The following is an 18,622-nucleotide window of genomic DNA, read 5'->3' as shown; positions in this document are numbered from 1 at the left end:
AAACTGCTCAGTGACGCTCAGTTTGGGTTCCGCCAGGGCCACTCAGCTCCTGACCTCATTACAGCCTTGGTTCAAACATGGAAAAAAGAGCTGAACTCAAGAGGTGAGGTGAGAGTGACTGCCCTTGACATCAAGGCAGCATTTGACCGAATATGGCATCAAGGAGTCCTAGCAAAACTGAGGTCAATGGGAATCAGGGGGAAAACCCTCCACTGGCTGGAGTCATCCCTAGCGCAAAGGAAGATGGTTGTGGTTGTTGGAGGTCAATCATCTGAGCTCCAGGACATCACTGCAGGAGTTCCTCAGTGTAGTGTCCTTGGCCCAACCATCTTCAGCTGCTTCATCAATGACCTACCTTCAATCATAAGGTCAGAAGTGGGGATGTTCGCTGATGATTGCACAATGTTCAGCACCATTCGTGACTCATCAGATACTGAAGCAGTCTGTGTAGGAATGCAGCAAGACCTGGACAATATCCAGGCTTGGGCTGATAAGTGGCAAGTAACATTCGCGCCACACAAGTGCCAGGCAATGACCATCTCCAACAAGAGAGAATCTAACCATCTCCCCTTGACATTCAACGGCATTACCATCGCTGAATCCCCCACTATCAGCATCCTAGGGGCTACCATTGACCAGAAACTGAACTGGAGTAGCCATATAAATACCATGGCTACAAGAGCAGGTCAGAGGCTAGGAATCCTAAGGCGAGTAACACACCTCCTGACGCCCCAAAGCCTGTCCACCATCTACAAAGCACAAGTCAGGAGTGTGATGGAATACTCTCCACTTGCCTGGATGGGTGCAGCTCCAACAACACTCAAGAAGCTCGACACCATCCAGGACAAAGCGGCCTGCTTGATTGGCACACCATCTACAAACATTCACTCCCTCCATCACCGACGCACAGTGGCAGCAGTGTGTACCATCTACAAGATGCACTGCAGCAATGCACCAAGGCTCCTTCGACAGCACATTCCAAACCCGCGATCTCTACCAACTAGAAGGACAAGGTCAGCAACTGCATGGGAATACCACCACCTGCAAGTTCCCCTCCAAGTCACACACCATCCTGACTTGGAACTATATCGCCATTCCTTCACTGTCGCTGGGTCAAAATCCTGGAACTCCCTTCCTTACAGCACTGTGGGTATACCTACCCCAAATGGACTGCAGCGGTTCAAGAAGGCAGCTCACCACCACCTTCTCAAGGGCAATTAGGGATGGGCAATAAATGCTGGCCTAGTCAGCGATGCCCACATCCCATGAATGAATAAAAAAAAGTTTTTTTAAAAATTTATTTCCAAAATATACTTTATTCATAAAAATCTGTAAAAATTACATTGCAAAACAGTTTCCAAACAGCACCAAAAAATACAAACATTGCAAGGGAGATCAGTTTCCTTGAATACTGTCATGAGTTTCTTCCCAACCCTTCCGTTTCACAATTGTCATGTCAATTACAGTTTTACATTTACAGCAATTGAGAATATTAACGATACAGTTCGAGGGGTTTCCCATGGATCCAGCCCCTCAGTTCACCTTGGTGGGGGAACCTTACACTGTGGTCTTTCCCCATTGAGCCTTTGCTGCGGCTGCCCCAAGCTTTAGTGCGTCCCTCAGCACGTAGTCCTGGACCTTGGAATGTGCCAGTCTGCAACATTCGGCGGTGGACAACTCTTTGCGCTGGAAGACCAGCAAGTTTCGGGCAGACCAAAGGGCGTCTTTCACCGAATTGATAGTCCTCCAGCAGCAGTTGATGTTTGTCTCGGTGTGCGTCCCTGGGAACAGCCCGTAGAGCACAGACTCCTGTGTTACAGAGCTGCTTGGGATGAACCTTGACAAAAACCACTGCATCTCTTTCCACACCTGCTTTGCAAAGGCACATTCCAGGAGGAGGTGGGCGGCCGTCTCTTCCCCACCACAGCCAACGCGGGGGCACTGTGCGGAGGGGGCGAGACTTCGGGTGTGCATGAAGGATCTGACGGGGAGGGCCCTTCTCACCACCAGCCAAGCTACGTCTTGGTGCTTGTTTGAAAGTTCTGGTGATGAGGCATTCCGCCAAATGACTTTGACGGTCTGCTCGGGGAACCATCCGACAGGATCCACCGTTTCCTTTTCCCGTAGGGCCTTGAGGACATTCCGTGCAGACCACTGCCTGATGGACCAGTGGTCAAAGGTGTTTTCCCGCAGAAACTGCTCCACGAAGGATAGGTGGTACGGCACCGCCCAACTGCACGGAGCGTTCCGCGGCAATGTGACCAGGCCCATCCTTCGCAACACCGGGGACAGATAGAACCTCAGCACGTAGTGACACTTGGAGTTTGCGTACTGGGGATCTGCACACAGCTTGATGCAGCCGCACACGAAGGTGGTCATCAGGATGAGGGCCACGTTGGGTACATTTTTCCCGCCCTTGTCCAGAGATTTGAACATCGTGTCCCTCCGGACCCGGTCCATTTTACATCCCCAGACGAAGCGGAAAATGGCTCGGGTGACTGCCACGGCGCAGGAGTGGGGTATGGGCCAGACCTGCGCCACGTAGAGCAACAACGTGAGCGCCTCGCACCTGATGACCAGGTTCTTACCCACAATGGAGAGCGATCGCTGCCCCCACATGCCCAACTTTTGTCGTACCTTGGCTACTCGCTCCTCCCATGTTTTGGTGCACGCCCCGGCCCTTCCGAACCATATCCCCAGCACCTTCAGGTAATCTGACCTGACGGTGAAGGGGACAAAGGATCGGTCAGCCCAGTTGCCAAAGAACATGGCCTCGCTCTTGCCGTGGTTAACTTTGGCTCCCGAGGCCAGTTCGAACTGGTCGCAGATGCTCATCAGTCTGCGCACGGACAGCGGATCCGAGCAGAAAACGGCGACGTCATCCATGTACAGGGTGGTTTTAATCTGAGTGCCTCCGCTGCCTGGGATTGTCACCCCTCTTATGCTCGCATCCTTCCTAATAGACTCAGCAAAGGGTTCAATACAGCAAACAAACAAGACCGGGGACAGAGGGCAGCCCTGTCTGACTCCAGATTATGAATAAAAAAAAGTCCTCCAAGAGAAGGGGCGGTACTGAACCAAATCCTAGGGAATGAAGCCGGACAAGTAGTAGAAGTGTCAGTGGGGAAACATTTTGGCGATAGTGACCATAACTCTGTAAGATTTAAGGTAGTTATGGAAAAGGACTAAGATGGACTGGAAATAAAGGTACTGAATTAGGGGAAGGCCGATTTTAAGATGATAAAACAGGATCTGGCTAAAGTGGATTGGGTACAGCTACTTGTAGGAAAATCTACATCAGATCCATCAGATACATCAGTCTTCATCAGATGCAAATTTTCAAATCCTCTCTGGCCACAGGAGAGGTACCAGAGGACTGGAGGACAGCGAATGTGGTACCATTATTCAAGAAGGATAGCAAGGATAGACCAGGTAATTACAGGCCAGTGAGTCTGACATCAGTGTTTGAGAAACTATTGGAAAAAATTCTGAGGGACAGGATTAATCTCGACTTAGAGAGGCAGGGATTAATCAGGGATAGTCAGGATGGCTTTGTCAGGGTGAGATCGTGTCTAACTAACTTGATTGAATTTTTCGAGGACATGACTAGATGTGTAGATGAGGGTAAAGCAGTTGATGTAGTCTCCATGGACTTCAATAAGGCTTTTGATAAGGTCCTGCGTGGGAGATTGGTTCAGAAGGTAAGAGCCCATGGGATCCAGGGCAATTTGGCAAATTGGATCCAAAATTGGCTTAGTGGCAGGAGGCAGAGGGTGATGGTCGAGGACTGTTTCTGCGAGTGGAAGCCTGTGACCAGTGGTGTACTGCAGGGATCAGGAATTTGTGTCAGAGCCCCTGCAATCTCCTCCCTTGCCTCACATAACAGCCTGCAACACATCCCATCTGGGCCTGGGGATTTATCCACTTTTCAGCCTGTTGAAACAGCTGATACTTCCTCCCTTTCAAGGCTAATATGTTCAAGTATATCACAATCCCCCTCCCTGATCTCTACACCTACATCGTCCTTCTCCATACTGAACACAGATGAAAAGTAATCATTTAAAACCTCACCGATGTCCTCTGGCTCCACACACAGATTGCCACTTTGGTCTTTAATGGGCCCTACTCTTTCCCTGCTTATCCTCTTGCCCTTAATATACTTATAATATGCCTTAGGATTTTCCTTTATCTTGCCCACCAGTGATTTCTCATGCCCCCTCTTCGCTCTCCTAATTACATTTTTAAGTACCCCCCTACACTTTCTATACTCCTCTAGTGCCTTCGCTGTTTTCAGCGCTCTGAGTATGCCATAAGCCTCCTTTTTTTTTACTGATCCAATCCTCTTTATCCCTTGACATCCAGGGTTCCCTGGACTTGTTGGTCCTACCCTTCACCTTAATGGGTACATGTTGGCTCTGAACTCTCACTATTTTCTCTTTGAATGACTCCCACTGGTCTGATGTAGACTTTCTGCTGAGGGAAAAAGTTTCTTCCTATCTAATCTATCAATGCCCCTCATAATTTTGTATACCTCAATCATGTTCCCCCTCAGCCTCCTCTGCTCTAAGGAAAACAACCCTAGCCTTTTCAGTCTCTCTGGGAGGTATGATCAGTAAGTTCGCAGATGACACGAAAATTGGTGGTGTTGTAAATAGTGAGGAGGAAAGCCTTAGACTACAGGACGATATAAATGGGCTGGTAAGATGGGCGGAGCAGTGGCAAATGGAATTTAATCCTGAGAAGTGTCAACAGCGGAGGTGTCAATAACCACGGGGCATAGATTTAAGGTAAGGTGAAGGAGGTTTAGAGGGGATTTGAGGAAAAATCTTTTCACCCAGAGGGTGGTTGGAATGTGGAACGCATTGCCTGAACATTTAAGAAGTATTTAGATGAGCACTTGAAATGCCATCGCATACAAGGCTATGGGCCAAGTGCTGGAAAATGGGATTAGAATAGATAGGTGCTTGATGGCCGGCACAGACACGATGGCCGAAGGGCCTGTTTCTTTGCTGTATGGCTCTTGCTTCTATTTCTGATGGTCCTTCACTATCTCTTCGTAGGTTCCGCAGTGTGACCAAACAGTTCTTCAGGAAGGCTGATGGGGTGATCGTGATGTATGACATTACAGCCTCAAGTTCTTTCAGTGAGGTGCGTTACTGGCTGTCCTGTGTCAAGGTAAGGAGCACTCCATTTCAGTGGCTTTAGTACTAAGCGTGCTTTGGATCAGAACTCTCAGAGCCCAGGGAAAGACTTTGATTTGTATGTGAGGGTCCTGAAGATGTGATGGAGCAGATGTGCCTTCCACTGTTCACTGATGTCAGTCAGAACATTGATCTGACTTTTGTTATGAGAGATTTCAAGTGTGCCAAGATCTCTTGAGCACACACTCAGGGTCTGCCTCTGTTAATGCCAGCCATGGCCCACTGGCACCCCTCTTGATCCTGCGCCAGTCTGGTTCAGCTTGAGGAAGTAGCTGGCGAGCAAGATGGTGTTAGTAGCAAGGACCCAGAACCTGTGGCAAGGGGCAGAAGACAATATCTTTGGTCTTCCCAATGTTGAGTTGCAGAAAGTTGTGGCTCATCAAAGACTGGATGCCTGACAGCATACAGGCAGTAGAGGGATCGTGACAGGCGGTGGAGAGACAGTGCTGGGTGCCATCGCACATTCATTGACATCTATGATACAAGTTACAAATTCCTCTTGACTTGACCTACTTCCTGATGTTTCTCTTTTAATACCCGGGCCTATGTGGTGAAGTAATTTAGTTAGGTCTCACCCCAGAGGCTTGAGTCCATAATCCAGGCTGACGCTCGAGTGCAGTATTGAGGGAGTGCTGCACTGTCAGAGGTGCCATCCTTTGGGTGATACAGTAAACTGAGACCCTGTCTGCTCCTTTAGGTGCACATAAAATATCCCATGACTCTATTAGAAGAAGAGCAGGGGAGTTCTTCCTGGTATCTTGGCCAATATTTATCCTTCAACCAATGTCATCAGAGATGATAATATCTGATCACTTATAAGTTGGCTGCTGCATTTACCTGAACTTCAAAACCACTTCATTGGCTGTGGTGTACTGAGAATGTAAATCAAAAGCACGTTCTTCCAATAATTGGGCGGAATTAGTGAGCGCATCGCAGGTCCCAGCGGTGGACCTGGAAATGTGCATCATTCCCACTAGTCACATGGGCTTCCCACTCACCGTGATCATGCAGCTGGTGGGCACTTTACATAATGGGTTCTGGCCAGTCAGGCAGCGGGGGCAGGAGGTGAGATGCCGAATACAGTGTTGGATGTCTCCAGAGCAGGTGTTGACGCCATATTTAAAGCCGTGCCTGTCCAGCTTGCACTGCTGCCTTGGACTGATTTACTGTTTGCTGTTCACTACTAAGACCAGTGTTGTAGTGACTCTGGACCCCCCACCCCTCGGAGACGAACCCTGCAAGATAGCAGAGACAAGACGCAGGATGGCCCCGTTGTTTAGCGAGACTCTCCTCCAGGCTGCAAGAGAAAGACGAGAGGTCCTCTTCCCCAGTGATGGCAAGATGAGGTCCACCCACCTGACCAAGCAAGCCTGGATGGAGATCGCTGAGGAGGTCAGTAGCCGTGGGGTCACCTATAGGACATGGGTGCAGTGCCGCAAGAGGGTCCATGACATCCTTTGTTCTGCCAAGGTGACTGCTCCATAACTCTCTCCTTTTTCATGATTACAAGTGGCTACATAGGAGGAAGCAGCACATGGGAAGGAGGCACCACAACTGTGCAGGCAAAGGGTGTTAGGCATCACCTCATCCTGACAGATGCATTACTGCAGCTCAGTCACAGGCCACCTTCTTCCACAGCTCACCCCCAATAACACCCCTGAGAGCAGCCAGGAGCAATAGGGAAGGAGGGGCTGACACTAGCAGAACTGTCATGTTGATCTCTCTGTGACGAATGACTATCTCCCGCTTTCCACTTGCAGGACAAGAGGACCCATAACAGGAGGGAGACATCCCGGACCGGCAGAGGCATCCCAGATCTTCGACCTCTCCCCACAGCAGAGGAAGAGGCACTAGAATTAGCACGGATGACCCAGGGTGGCTGCTCCATATCAGATGGAGAGACTGGAGTCTCTGCACAAGCAAGTGAGGGTTGTCTTCCATAGACATATAGTTCACTTCTGGAGACCCACATCACGTATATTTGGCATGACGAGGTCTACACAGGCTGGCATCTGCAGAACACTTCAGCAGAAGGGAGGCAGCTGTCAACCTCTGAGGAGGAACCGCAGTCAGAGGAAGCACTTTCCCATGACACTCCTGCACCTTCCACCAGTGCAGACACTTTCAACTCAATGGGTTTCCACTTGGCTGTAGAATCAGGGTCACAAGCTGGTGAGAGCACCACACACGCGGCCGAGCAGCTGACAATCAGAGGATTGTGGGCAGTCAGGCCCATGCTGAATCCCAAGCTGATGACAAGCCTCTGGTGGCAACAGCTGGAGCTGCAGAGAGAGGTAAGGCAACATCTGGTGGAGATGCCAGAGGCCATGCGTGGACATGAACGGATGATGGAAGAGTCTATCCATGTCATGAGTGCTGCCATGTCCCAGGCATGTGGGCCCATGGCTTCTTCCATCAGAGGTTGGTGACCCTCATGGAGAGCCAGATCCCACAAATGCATGCAGACCTGCACACCATCACCTTGGCCATGAGCTCGACACAGCAGTGGCAAGGTGAGAACAGTGCAAGGCTCCTGGAATCTTCAGCTCCTTGTCCTTCTCTGGTCAACAGGGAGATTCAAGTGAGCCTTGAAAGGGAGGAGGAGAGGCTGACCTCCACATCTGGGGGCTCCCCTCAGCATGGACAGCAGATCCTCAGCCCCTCTGCCAGTGAGCCTAGCTCCAGTAGCTGCAATGCCTGAGGAGAGTCCTGCACCTGTGCAGGAAACTCTCAGGCAGCCGGGGCCCTCCAGGCTTCCGGCAGCCAGAGGACGGCCACCGAAGTCATCACAGGCCAGGGAACAGCCGGATCAGCAGCCTGCCTCCAGCCCAGCTGCTAGTGCTGGGGTCACGCCTCATAGAAACACAAGTAAATGTATAAAGAAAACCACCTAGAGATACTTGGGGCTTCACAGGGGTCTGAAATTTGACATCTACTGCATCATATAAAGTTTTTTTTATTCTTGCAATCACCTCCATTGTGTAAATGTGATTATTCTATCATGCATTAATTGTGAGCTGCTGACTTCACCTTTCCCCCTGAGTGGATGCCAATGTAGGCACTGCCTCATTTGAATAGGCTGTCCCGTGGTTCAGCTGGGTGCTAGGCACAGAACACCAATAGGAAGGAGATGACAGACTGTATGTATTGAGTTAAGTCTTTATTGTTTTCACTCTGATTGGCCACAATGGTGGCTGGAAGCGGGTAAATATGACATTGTCTCTTCCTCCTTGGCCCGTGGCTCAATCTGCCTGGCCTCCAGTGCAAGAGCTTCAACATCCAGTGCTGCCTGCTCCTCTCCCTCCTCCGCATCCTCCTCAGTGGAGGTGGATTGTTCAATCATGTCCTCGTCATGCAAGGCCTCGGCCATCTGCAGTGCTAGATTGTACAGAGCACAGCAGACCACCACGATACGCGAAACCCTCGCTGGGGCACACTGCAGGGCTCCACCCGATCGATGATGGCAATGGAATCTCATCTTCAGTAGCTCAGTGGCCTGCTCGATGGTCACTCAGGTGGATCCATGACAAGTGTTGTACCTCTCTTCCACTGCATTGTGAGGTTTCCTCACAGGCGTCAGGAGCCATGTCTTCAATGGGTTGCCCTTGTCCCCGAGAATCCATCCCTGATGGCGAGTGGGGGAGTGAAAAGCTGTGGCAAGTGGGACTGTCAAAGTAAGTAGGCTCATGGCTGCTCCCCGGGAAGCGGCACACACCTGCAGGAAATGCTTCCGGTGGTCACAGACAAGTTGAACATTGATTGTATGGAAGCCCTTCCTGTTGATGAAGGTGGCTGACTGGTCCGTAGGAGCCTTGATGGCCACATGTGTCCAACCTATCACACATTGCACCAGTGATGGCCTTGAGGTAGCTGATTCGAGTCCGGTACGCTGTCTGGTGCAGATCTGCTCTTCTTGGCATGGCCGACTGCTGTCACTCTCACCGTGGGCCTTCATGGGCAGGCGCAGCTGCCTCCTGCCCTCCCTCAGTTGGAGGTACTGCATCATGCCAAAACAAAGCGTGTATGAGACCCATACCAGGTGATCATTGGGCCTCCAGAGCACTGTCAATGCAGAGACGACTCTGCCTTGGCAGCTGTGCCTTTGCTACTTTGCCCGGGAGACTCCCTGATGGCTCTCATCCAGCAGTATGGACACCTGATACAGCCATTCAAAACCAAGCACCCATCTTACAGACCCCCCGAGACCCTGCTCAGCCGGTATTCCCACCCCCCGAGACCCTGCTCAGCCGGTATTCCCACCCCCCGAGACCCTGCTCAGCCGGTATTCCCACCCCTCGAGACCCTGCTCAGCCGGTACTCCCACCCACCGATACCCTGCTCAGCCGGTATTCCCACCCACCGATACCCTGCTCAGCCGATATTCCCACCCCCCGAGACCCTGCTCAGCCGATATTCCCACCCCCCGTGACCCTGCTCAGCCGGTATTCCCACCCACCGTGACCCTGCTCAGCCGGTATTCCCACCCACCGAGACCCTGCTCAGCCGGTATTCCCACCCACCGAGACCCTGCTCAGCCGATATTCCCACCCCCCGAGACCCTGCTCAGCCGATATTCCCACCCCCCGTGACCCTGCTCAGCCGGTATTCCCACCCACCGTGACCCTGCTCAGCCGGTATTCCCACCCACCGAGACCCTGCTCAGCCGATATTCCCATCCCCTGAGACCCTGCTCAGCCGGTATTCCCACCCCCCCAGACCCTGCTCAGCCGGTATTCCCACCCTAGACCCTGCTCAGCCGGTATTCCCACACTATACCCTGCTCAGCCCACCACCCGCCCCCCTTGCAGACCACCCGAGACTAAGTCCCCCCTTTGCAGAGTGCACAGCACTATAGGCCAACAATGGCCTATTCCCCTATGCAGTGCTGGCCATGTCTGCCTACCCATTGCAGCAATGAGGCTTCGGCTCGGTGCCACCGGCTGTCAATGGCCAGGAATCCAAAGGCACTCGAGGGCTGCCCATTGTCCACTGAATTCCGAGACCCAGCCCCATTGAATCGCGATGAATTAGATACTAATGAATTAAAACTAAGTGCTTAGCAATTTAAATTGCAGTCCTGCTGCGTTGGGGTGCTTTGGTGCTTTCCCACTACTGACTAAATCTGGAACCAATGTCATGACATCGGATTTCTGGGCAGACGTTTCTGACCCTCGCGCCTCCATTCCTGCTCCAAACAACTGTACTAAGTTCAGTCCCTTGAGTGCAGTGAATGTGAAAGTTTTACAAAATAAACTATAGCCAAATAGCTGTTTAATCTTTAATTGTCATTTGTTATTTTATTATACCTAACAAGGCAAATCTTTCTCTCTCTATCTCTCTCTCTTTTTCTGGCCCTCTGTCTCTCTCCCTCCCTCCTTTTATTTTCTCTCCCTCTGTCATGCTCTCTCCCTTTTCTCCTCTGTTTTTCTCCTTATCCCCATTTTCTCTGTCTTTCTCTCCCCTCCTTCCATTTCTGCCTCTCCCTCTCTCTGTATTTCTCTCTCTCTCCCTCCCATTCACCCTCGATCTACCTCCCTTGAACACTGTCTCCTTCTGTCTCTCTTTCTCTCTCTCTGCCTTCATTTTCTCTCCCTCTGTCTCTTTTCCTTCTATCTCTCTTTCTCCATTTGTTTCTTACTGTCTCTCTCCATCTCTCTCTCTCTCTTTCTGAATTTCTATTTCTCCCTTCATTTCTCCTCTCTGTCCCTCCGTCTCGCCTTTCTCTCTGCCTCCATCTCCCTCTCATTCCCTCTGTTTCTTTCCTTTGTATCTCCCTCCATCCTTCCTTTTGCTCTCCCTCAATCTCTCCTTCTCTCTATCTCCCTCCACCGCTCAATCTCTCATCCTCTGATTCCACTTTATCTTCCTCTGTCTCTTCTCTCTCTGTCTCCCACCATCTTTCCCTTCCCATCTCTCCCCCTCCATCTCTTTCTCAATCCATCTCTCTCTTTCTGTCCTTCCCTCTCCCTCTGTCTTGCTCTCCCTCCCTCCGTCTCTCTTCCTTTCTCACCCTCCCTCCATCTCCCTCTGTCCATCTCTTTCTGCATCATTTTCTCTCTCTTCAGGAGTTTGCAGCCGATGATGTTGCCATTCTTCTTCTGGGTAACAAGATGGATGATGCTGTTCACCGTCAAGTCCTTACGGTTGAGGGGGAGCGACTTGCCCAGGTTGGTGTCTGTTGATGACAGCTCTAGTGCAGCCTCTACTGCCACCCAACACAGAGGGAATGTTTCCTCCACTAATGTTGCCCCATTGAAGGTGCTGACCCATCGCTGTGATACATTCTCCAAAAACGAACTGAAGCAACGAGTGCTGCAGTCTAATCTCGTTTGGGGGCATCAGAGCTGACTTCTCACCCAACATCAACCCATAAAATTGCCAGCAGAGGTCACTAGATGACCTTCAGGAGAAAGGGCCTTGTCAGTTGATTTTGTCTTGCTCAGGAGGCCAATCTTCTCCCAGCTGAAGTCAGCAAAGACTAAGGGGTAGAACTGAGCCCTTTTGGTCTGCATGACTCAATGATCACCACATTGAGAGTGTTCATCCGGCCAATCACTGATGGGACTTGAAGTTGCCTCTCTCATTATATTGGATTCATTGACCTTGAGTGACCTGATATTGAGACATCATTGATGGCTAAGGTTGGAGGAGGGGCCTCTGAGCAACCTCAATAACAGGTTGTGAAGTAGTGATCTTTTCCTAGTGACTATATGTTAGATGCAGTGACTGTAAACTGTGACCAATCCTCATCCTCTCTCTGACCCTCTTTCCCCTCCCTCTCTCTCTCTCTCCAGGAGTACAGCATCTTGTTCTATGAATGCAGCGCCTGTACTGGTCACAACATCAGCCCTCCCATAGTGCATCTGGCAAAGTGAGTGAGGCATTGTGGGAAGTGTTGTCCATTTACTTCATTTTACCGTGTGTTGTAGGTACTCTGAGAGTGCTGTCAGAGGGGTTGATAACTCTGTTCACTACTATCTCTCTATGTCTCTTTACAGATTGCTGAAACAGCAGGAGGAGAAGATTAAAAAGACAGTGGTGGAGATAGTGAAACAGCCGGCAAAGAAGGGAAAATGCTGCATGTAGCCCAGTCACACTGTCCTGTCACTGAATACCGTCTTGTCGCACTAGTGCCTTGTGCTGTTCCATCATACTGTCCCGTTGCATACTGTCCTGTCATACTGTCGCATCGTACTATCCCATCATACTGTCCCGTCACACTGGGATATCCTGCTACAGCTATGTTGTAACTTATTCAGACCTAGTGTTAGAGATTGTGCAAACAAGCATAATGGAGTGTTATTCACAATGCAGTTATACAAAGAGTACAGTGACAATAAACACAGTGTAAGGAAACACACTGTATGTATTCAGATTGTCTGTAACTTTTACATGGTGCAATACATGGGTGAGGAGTTACATGGGTGAAGTGGTGCATGAGTGGCTTGCTACATGGGTGGCTTGGTAAAAGAGTTGGGAGGTACATGCATGGGGTGCTACATGGGTGGGCTTGGTACATGGGTGGGCTTGGTACATGGGCGGGATGGTACATGGGCAGAGTGGTACATGGGTGGATTGGTACATGGTTGGGGTGGTACATGAGTGGTTTGGTAGATGGGTGAGGTGGTTCATGGGTGGTGTGGTACATGGTTGACGAGGTTCATGGGTGCATTGGTAAATGTGTGGGTCAGTACATGGTTGAGGTTGGTACATGGGTTGGACTGGTGGATGACACATGGGTTGGGCTGGTACATGGTTGGGAGGTACATGGTTGGGGTTGATCCATGTTTAGGTTGTACATAGGTTGGGTGATACATGGGTTGAGGTTGGTACATGGTTAAGGTTGGTACATGGTTAATGTTGGTACATGCTCGGGGCTGGTACATGGTTGGGGTGGTACATGGATGGGTTGGTACATGCTTGAGGTTGGTACATGATTGGGGTGGTACATGCTTGGGGTTGGTACATGGTTGGGTTGGTACATGCTTGGGGTTGGTACATGGTTGGGGTGGTACATGGATGGGTTGGTACATGCTTGGGGTTGGTGCATGGCTAGGGTGGTACATCAAATAAAATACCATTATTTGGAGACTTTTTAAGGGGTAGTATTGGCAGCCCTTCACTGCGACTCTTAAAGAGGGAGTCTAATAATTACAACCACTTGAAAGAAAAGCCTCAACATCAGAATGGTTTTAAAAAGAAATCTAACCCTATTGAAGGTGTGTGACATCATTGTATTTTACTCCAAGTTGGTTGATTTTTTTGTGTAACCAGGAATTGATGGTGCACAGGCTGGGGAAAGATTGTGAGGCACAGGCAACTTTCTGTTCCCTCATTGTCTTTTTCTAACGGTACTGCAACCAAAATATTCCAATCTTGGAACATCCTCTTAACCCGTCTGCCCTCTCAGTTGATGTAAAAAATCCCATGGCAGCATTTGAAAAAGAGCAGGGGAGTTCCGCCCAGTGTTCTGGCCAATATTTATCCCTCAACTAACACCACTAACACAGATCTTCTGGTCATTGCCTCATTGATGTTTGTGGGCGCTTGCTGTGCCCAAATTGGTGCAGATTTCCCTACAACAGTCACTCTACTTCAAAAGTACTTCACTGGATGTACAGCACTTTGGGGTGTCCTGAGGTCATGAAATGTGCTGTATAAATTCAAGTCTTGCACCCACCCATTTAATCTCCTCCCACAGCCCACCTACACTCCTGCCATTGTGTATCAACTATGGCTCAGTTAGTGGTGCTTTTGCCTTTGAGTCAGAAAGTTGTGCATTCACGTCCCATTCCAAGACTTGAACACAACAATTCAGGCTGTCACTCCAGTGCAATCTTGAGGGAGTGCTGAACAGTCGGATGTGATGTCTTTCTGATGAGATATTAAACTGAGGCTCTATCTGCTCTCTCAGGTAGATGTAAAAGATCCTATTGGCTGCTGTGTCCAGTACATTATAACAGTAACTACACTTCAATAAGTACTTCATTGGCTGTAAAGGGCTTCGGAACGTCCGGCGTGTATGAAAGGCACTATATCATGTAGAACCATAGAATATTTACAGCACAATAGGTTGCCATTCAGCCCATCGTGTCCGTGTCGGCTCTCTGCAACAGCAATTCAGCTAGTCCGCTCACCCATTCTTTTTCCCGTGTCTTGCAAATTTTTTCTATTCAGATATTTATCCATTTCCATTTTGAAAGCCAGGATTGTGTCTGCCTCCACCACACTCTCAGGCACTGCATTCCAGATCCTAGCCACCGGCTGCGTAAAAAGTGTTTCCTCATGTCGCCTTCAGTTCATTTGTCATTCACCTTAAATCGGTGTCCTCTGGTTCTCAGCCCTTCTGTCTAAGGAAACGGTTTCTCCCCATTTACTCGGTCCAGACACCTCTTGACTTTGAACACCTCTATCAAAGCCCTTCCCAACTTTCTCTTCTCCAAGGAGAACAACCTCAGCTACTTCAATCTATTCATGTAACTGAAGTCCCTCATCCCTGGAACCATTCTCGTAAATCTTTTCTGCACCCTCTCTAATGTCTTCACATCCTTCCTAAAGTGTGGTGCCCAGAATTGGAGACACAGTATTCCAGCTGAGGCAGAACCATTTTTTTTATATAAAGGTTCACCATAACTTCCTTGCTTTTGTACTCTATGTCCCTATTTATAAAGCTCAGGATACTGTATGTCTTATTAACCACTTTCTAAAACTGCCCTGCCACCTTCAACAATTTGTGTACCTATGCCCCTTGGTTCCTCTGCACCTGTAGTCTTTCTACAATTGTATCATTTATTTTATATTGCCTCTTCTTGTTGATCCTACCAAAAAGTATCACTTCACACTTCTCTCCATTAAATGTCATCTGCCATGTGTCTGCCCATTCCACCAACCTGTCTATACCCTCTTGAAGTTTATCACTATCTTCTTGAAAGTTCACTATACTTCCAAGCTTTGTGCCATCTGCAAATTTTGAAATTATGCCCTGTACACCCAAGTCAAGGTCATTAATATAGATCAAGAAAAGCAGTGGTCCTAACACTGACCCCACTGTATACCTTCCTACAGTCTGAAAAACAACCGTTTGGTTGTTTCCTGTCACTCAGCCAGCTTTGTATCCATACTGTTCCTGCCCATTTTATTCCACGGGCTTTAACTTTGCTGATAAACCTATTTGTGCCACTTTATCAAATGCCTTTTGGAAGTCCATGTACACCACATCAACCGCATTACCTTCATCAACCCTCTCTGTTCCCACATCAAAAAATTCACTTGTTAGTTAAACATGGTTTGCCCTTAACAAATCCATCTTGTCTTTCCTTAATTAATCCACATTTGTTCCAGTGTCTGTTAATTTTGTCCCGGATTATCGTTTCTAAAAGTTAAACTGACTGGCCTGTAGTTGCTGGGCTTATCTTTACACCCTTTTTTGAATATGGGTGTAAACATTTGCAATTCTCCAATCCTCTGGCACCACACCTGTATCCAAGGAAGATTGGAAGATTGTGCCTCTGCACTTCTTATTCTTTTTTTTATTTAGAGATACAGCACTGAAACAGGCCCTTTGGCCCACTGAGTCTGTGCTGCCCATCAACCACCCATTTATGCTAATCCTACATTAATCCCATATTCCTACCACATCCCCACCTTCCCTCAATTCCCCTACCTAAACTAGGGGGCAATTTACAATGGCCAATTTACCTATCAACCTGCAAGTCTTTGGCTGTGGGAGGAAACCAGAGCACCCAGCAAAACCCACACAGGGAGAACTTTCAAACTCCACATAGGCAGTACCCAGAATTGAACCTGGGTTGCTGGAGCTGTGAGGTGGTGGTGCTAACCACTGCGCCACTCCACTTCCCTCATATTTTTGGATGTATCTGATCCAGTCCTGGTGACACCATTCAACCCTGGTTTATCGCCCTGTGCAGACAAACACCCCCTCCCCACTTCAGTCTCTTGGACCCTCCTTAAACAGTTCAGAAGCTTTTGTGTCCCATATGTGGGAGTCTGTAGCTCCAACTCCAATTCAGCCACAGCTTTTCAAGTTATTCCATCTGAGCTACTCTAGATGTGGGGAATGGCAGTGACTGCCCTTACTGTAAGACTAACAACATGATACCATGACAGTCTGAGAAGCTGGTTCACTTCTCCCTCCTAATGATTGTATGGTGTCCACTGCAGTACTGTGCAAAAACCTGGGAGTGAGTCACTGACACAACCTCTCGGTCCCTGAGGATTCTAAGCTCTGAAATGCATGCTGCTCACTTGGACTTGGTGGATGGGACATTGGGTAGACTGGGCTCAGCACAGTGAGAGAACAGAGAGATGTTATAGTGTCTGAGGCAAAGCTGCCCACCTGATCTGTGTGCCTGCCACTGGGCTAAATATCCACTCTGTCCAGCATCTACACGCTGTGGCTGCAGTGTGTACCTTCTACAAGATGCATGGCAGCACTTCGTACCTAGAAATACAGGGTCAGCATGTTCATGGAGAAGCCACACACCATCCTGACTTGGAACCATATCACCGTGCCTTCACTGTCGCTGTGTCAAAAACCTGCACCTTTCCTGCTAACAGCACTGTGAGTGTTCAAGAAGGCAACTAACCACAACCTTCTCAAGGGCAATTAGGGATGGATAATGAACGATTGCCTTGCCAGTGATGCCCACATCCTGTGAATGAATTAAGAATGGAAATTCCAGCAAGAAAGTTGTCAAATTGATATAATGTTTTTATATATTCCTGAGTGACTCACGGCGTGATCAGAAGGTCAAAAATGTCAGAAACCCCTCCTCTACAGCCAAAATCAATGGAGGAGGAGGCTGCGGATGGACAAACTGGTCACTGGCAAGTGGTACAAAGGAAAACCACAAAGAAAAGGTCTCCAAAAAAGGAACAGGTCACCATCCAAACCAGTGGCAAGAGGAGGCTACTGTCTGAGACAGACTACGGCAGCTTCTCCTCATTGGACGAGGAAGGGCCGGAATTACGGCACCTACAAAAGAAGCGACAGAACTCAAAGGAGTTGGAAGATAAAGTCCCCCAGCACCCGGGCACTGGAAGCTGTGATGGGCCCAGTGCTCCACAAACCCAAAGCGCCGAACCTAGCGACATGCCCAGCGCACCCAGCTCCAGGACACCGAGAGCAAAGAAGCATCTGGCGCACTCCAGCTCCGGGAAGCCGAGAGCAGTGATGTTTTTGAGGAGGACCAGAGGGGAAAGACACCAACAGCAGAGGACAACCCAATCCTTGCTGCCCACAAGACCACCGCCCCCCCAATGCCACCCCAGCAGAACAAACCCTCCATGAGAAACCAGGAGGGGTTTCTGAGCCCAACAAATGTGAAACATCTTGTGTACACTATGGGTATGCAGGAACGTACCGAAGGACTGGGACTAGCGAGGACAACTGGTGTGGGGAGCAACAACTAACTTAAAAATGGGTATAAAGATTACGTCGATTAACGTGCCTGGCATTAAGTCCACTACGCAATGTGTTTCAACCTTGGATTACCTCGCCAAGGTCAAAGCCAACCTACTGTTTCTGCAGGAGCGTGGAATACCACACCTCAGCACCTACAGGCAGTGGTTGTGATGGTGGTCCCACGGGCCATCCAGGCGGTTAGGGGGTAATGATTGCCATTCCTCCGGCCTGGGTATTCTGCTGTGGGGGAGGTAACTTCACCATCTCCGAAGTTAAGGAAGGATGCGAGCGTAAGAGGGGTGACAATCCAGGCAGTGGAGGCACTCAGGTTAAAACCTCCCTGTACATGGATGACGTCGCCATCTTCTGCTCGGACCCGCTGTCCGTGCGCAGACTGATGAGCATCTGCGACCAGTTCGAACTGGCCTCGGGAGCCAAAGTTAACCACGGCAAGAGCGAGGCCATGTTCTTTGGGAACTGGGCTGACTGATCCTTTGTCCCCTTCACCGTCAGGTCAGACTACCTGAAGGTGCTGGGATATGGTTCGGAAAGGCCGGAGCGTGTGCCAAAACCTGGAAGGAGTGAGTAGCCAGGGTACAACATAAACTGAGCATGTGAGAGCAGCGATCTCTCTCCATTGTGGGTAAGAACCTGGTCATCAGGTGCGAGGCGCTCACGTTGTTGCTCTACGTGGCGCAGGTCTGGCCCATACCCCACTCCTGCGCCCTGGCAGTCACCTGAACCATTTTCCGCTTCATCTGGAGATGCAAAATGGACCGGGTCCGGAGGGACACGATGTTCAAGCCTCTGGATAAAGGCGGGAAAAATGTACCCAACGTCGCCCTCATCCTGATGACCACGTTCGTGTGCGGCTGCATCAAGTTGTGCGTAGATCCCCAGTACGCAAACTCCAAATGTCACTACGTGCTGAGGTTCTATCTGTCCTCGGTGTTGCGAAGGATGGGTCTGGTCACATTGCCGCGGAACGCTCCATCCA

The 18,622-nt window shown here is 49.6% G+C and overlaps 1 protein-coding gene across 11 annotated transcripts in view; it reads left to right on the top strand.

Moving 5' to 3' along the window:
• LOC137383779 (trichohyalin-like) overlaps nucleotides 1–12,576 on the top strand; it is a 251,631-nt gene extending 239,055 nt beyond the window's left edge. For all 11 annotated transcript variants that reach the window (XM_068056969.1, XM_068056972.1, XM_068056968.1 and 8 more), the window contains 4 exons: nucleotides 5,061–5,175; nucleotides 11,267–11,368; nucleotides 11,996–12,072; nucleotides 12,200–12,576. In XM_068056969.1, coding sequence (XP_067913070.1) covers nucleotides 5,061–5,175; nucleotides 11,267–11,368; nucleotides 11,996–12,072; nucleotides 12,200–12,287 — 382 coding nt within the window. In that variant the 3' untranslated portion in view covers nucleotides 12,288–12,576. The remainder of the gene's footprint in view (nucleotides 1–5,060; nucleotides 5,176–11,266; nucleotides 11,369–11,995; nucleotides 12,073–12,199) is intronic.
• The last annotated feature ends 6,046 nt before the right edge of the window (nucleotides 12,577–18,622 follow it).

The sequence above is a fragment of the Heterodontus francisci genome, chromosome 25, assembly GCF_036365525.1.
Source record: "Heterodontus francisci isolate sHetFra1 chromosome 25, sHetFra1.hap1, whole genome shotgun sequence".
Taxonomy (NCBI): domain Eukaryota; kingdom Metazoa; phylum Chordata; class Chondrichthyes; order Heterodontiformes; family Heterodontidae; genus Heterodontus; species Heterodontus francisci.
This window is presented reverse-complemented; position numbering and strand designations above follow the sequence as displayed.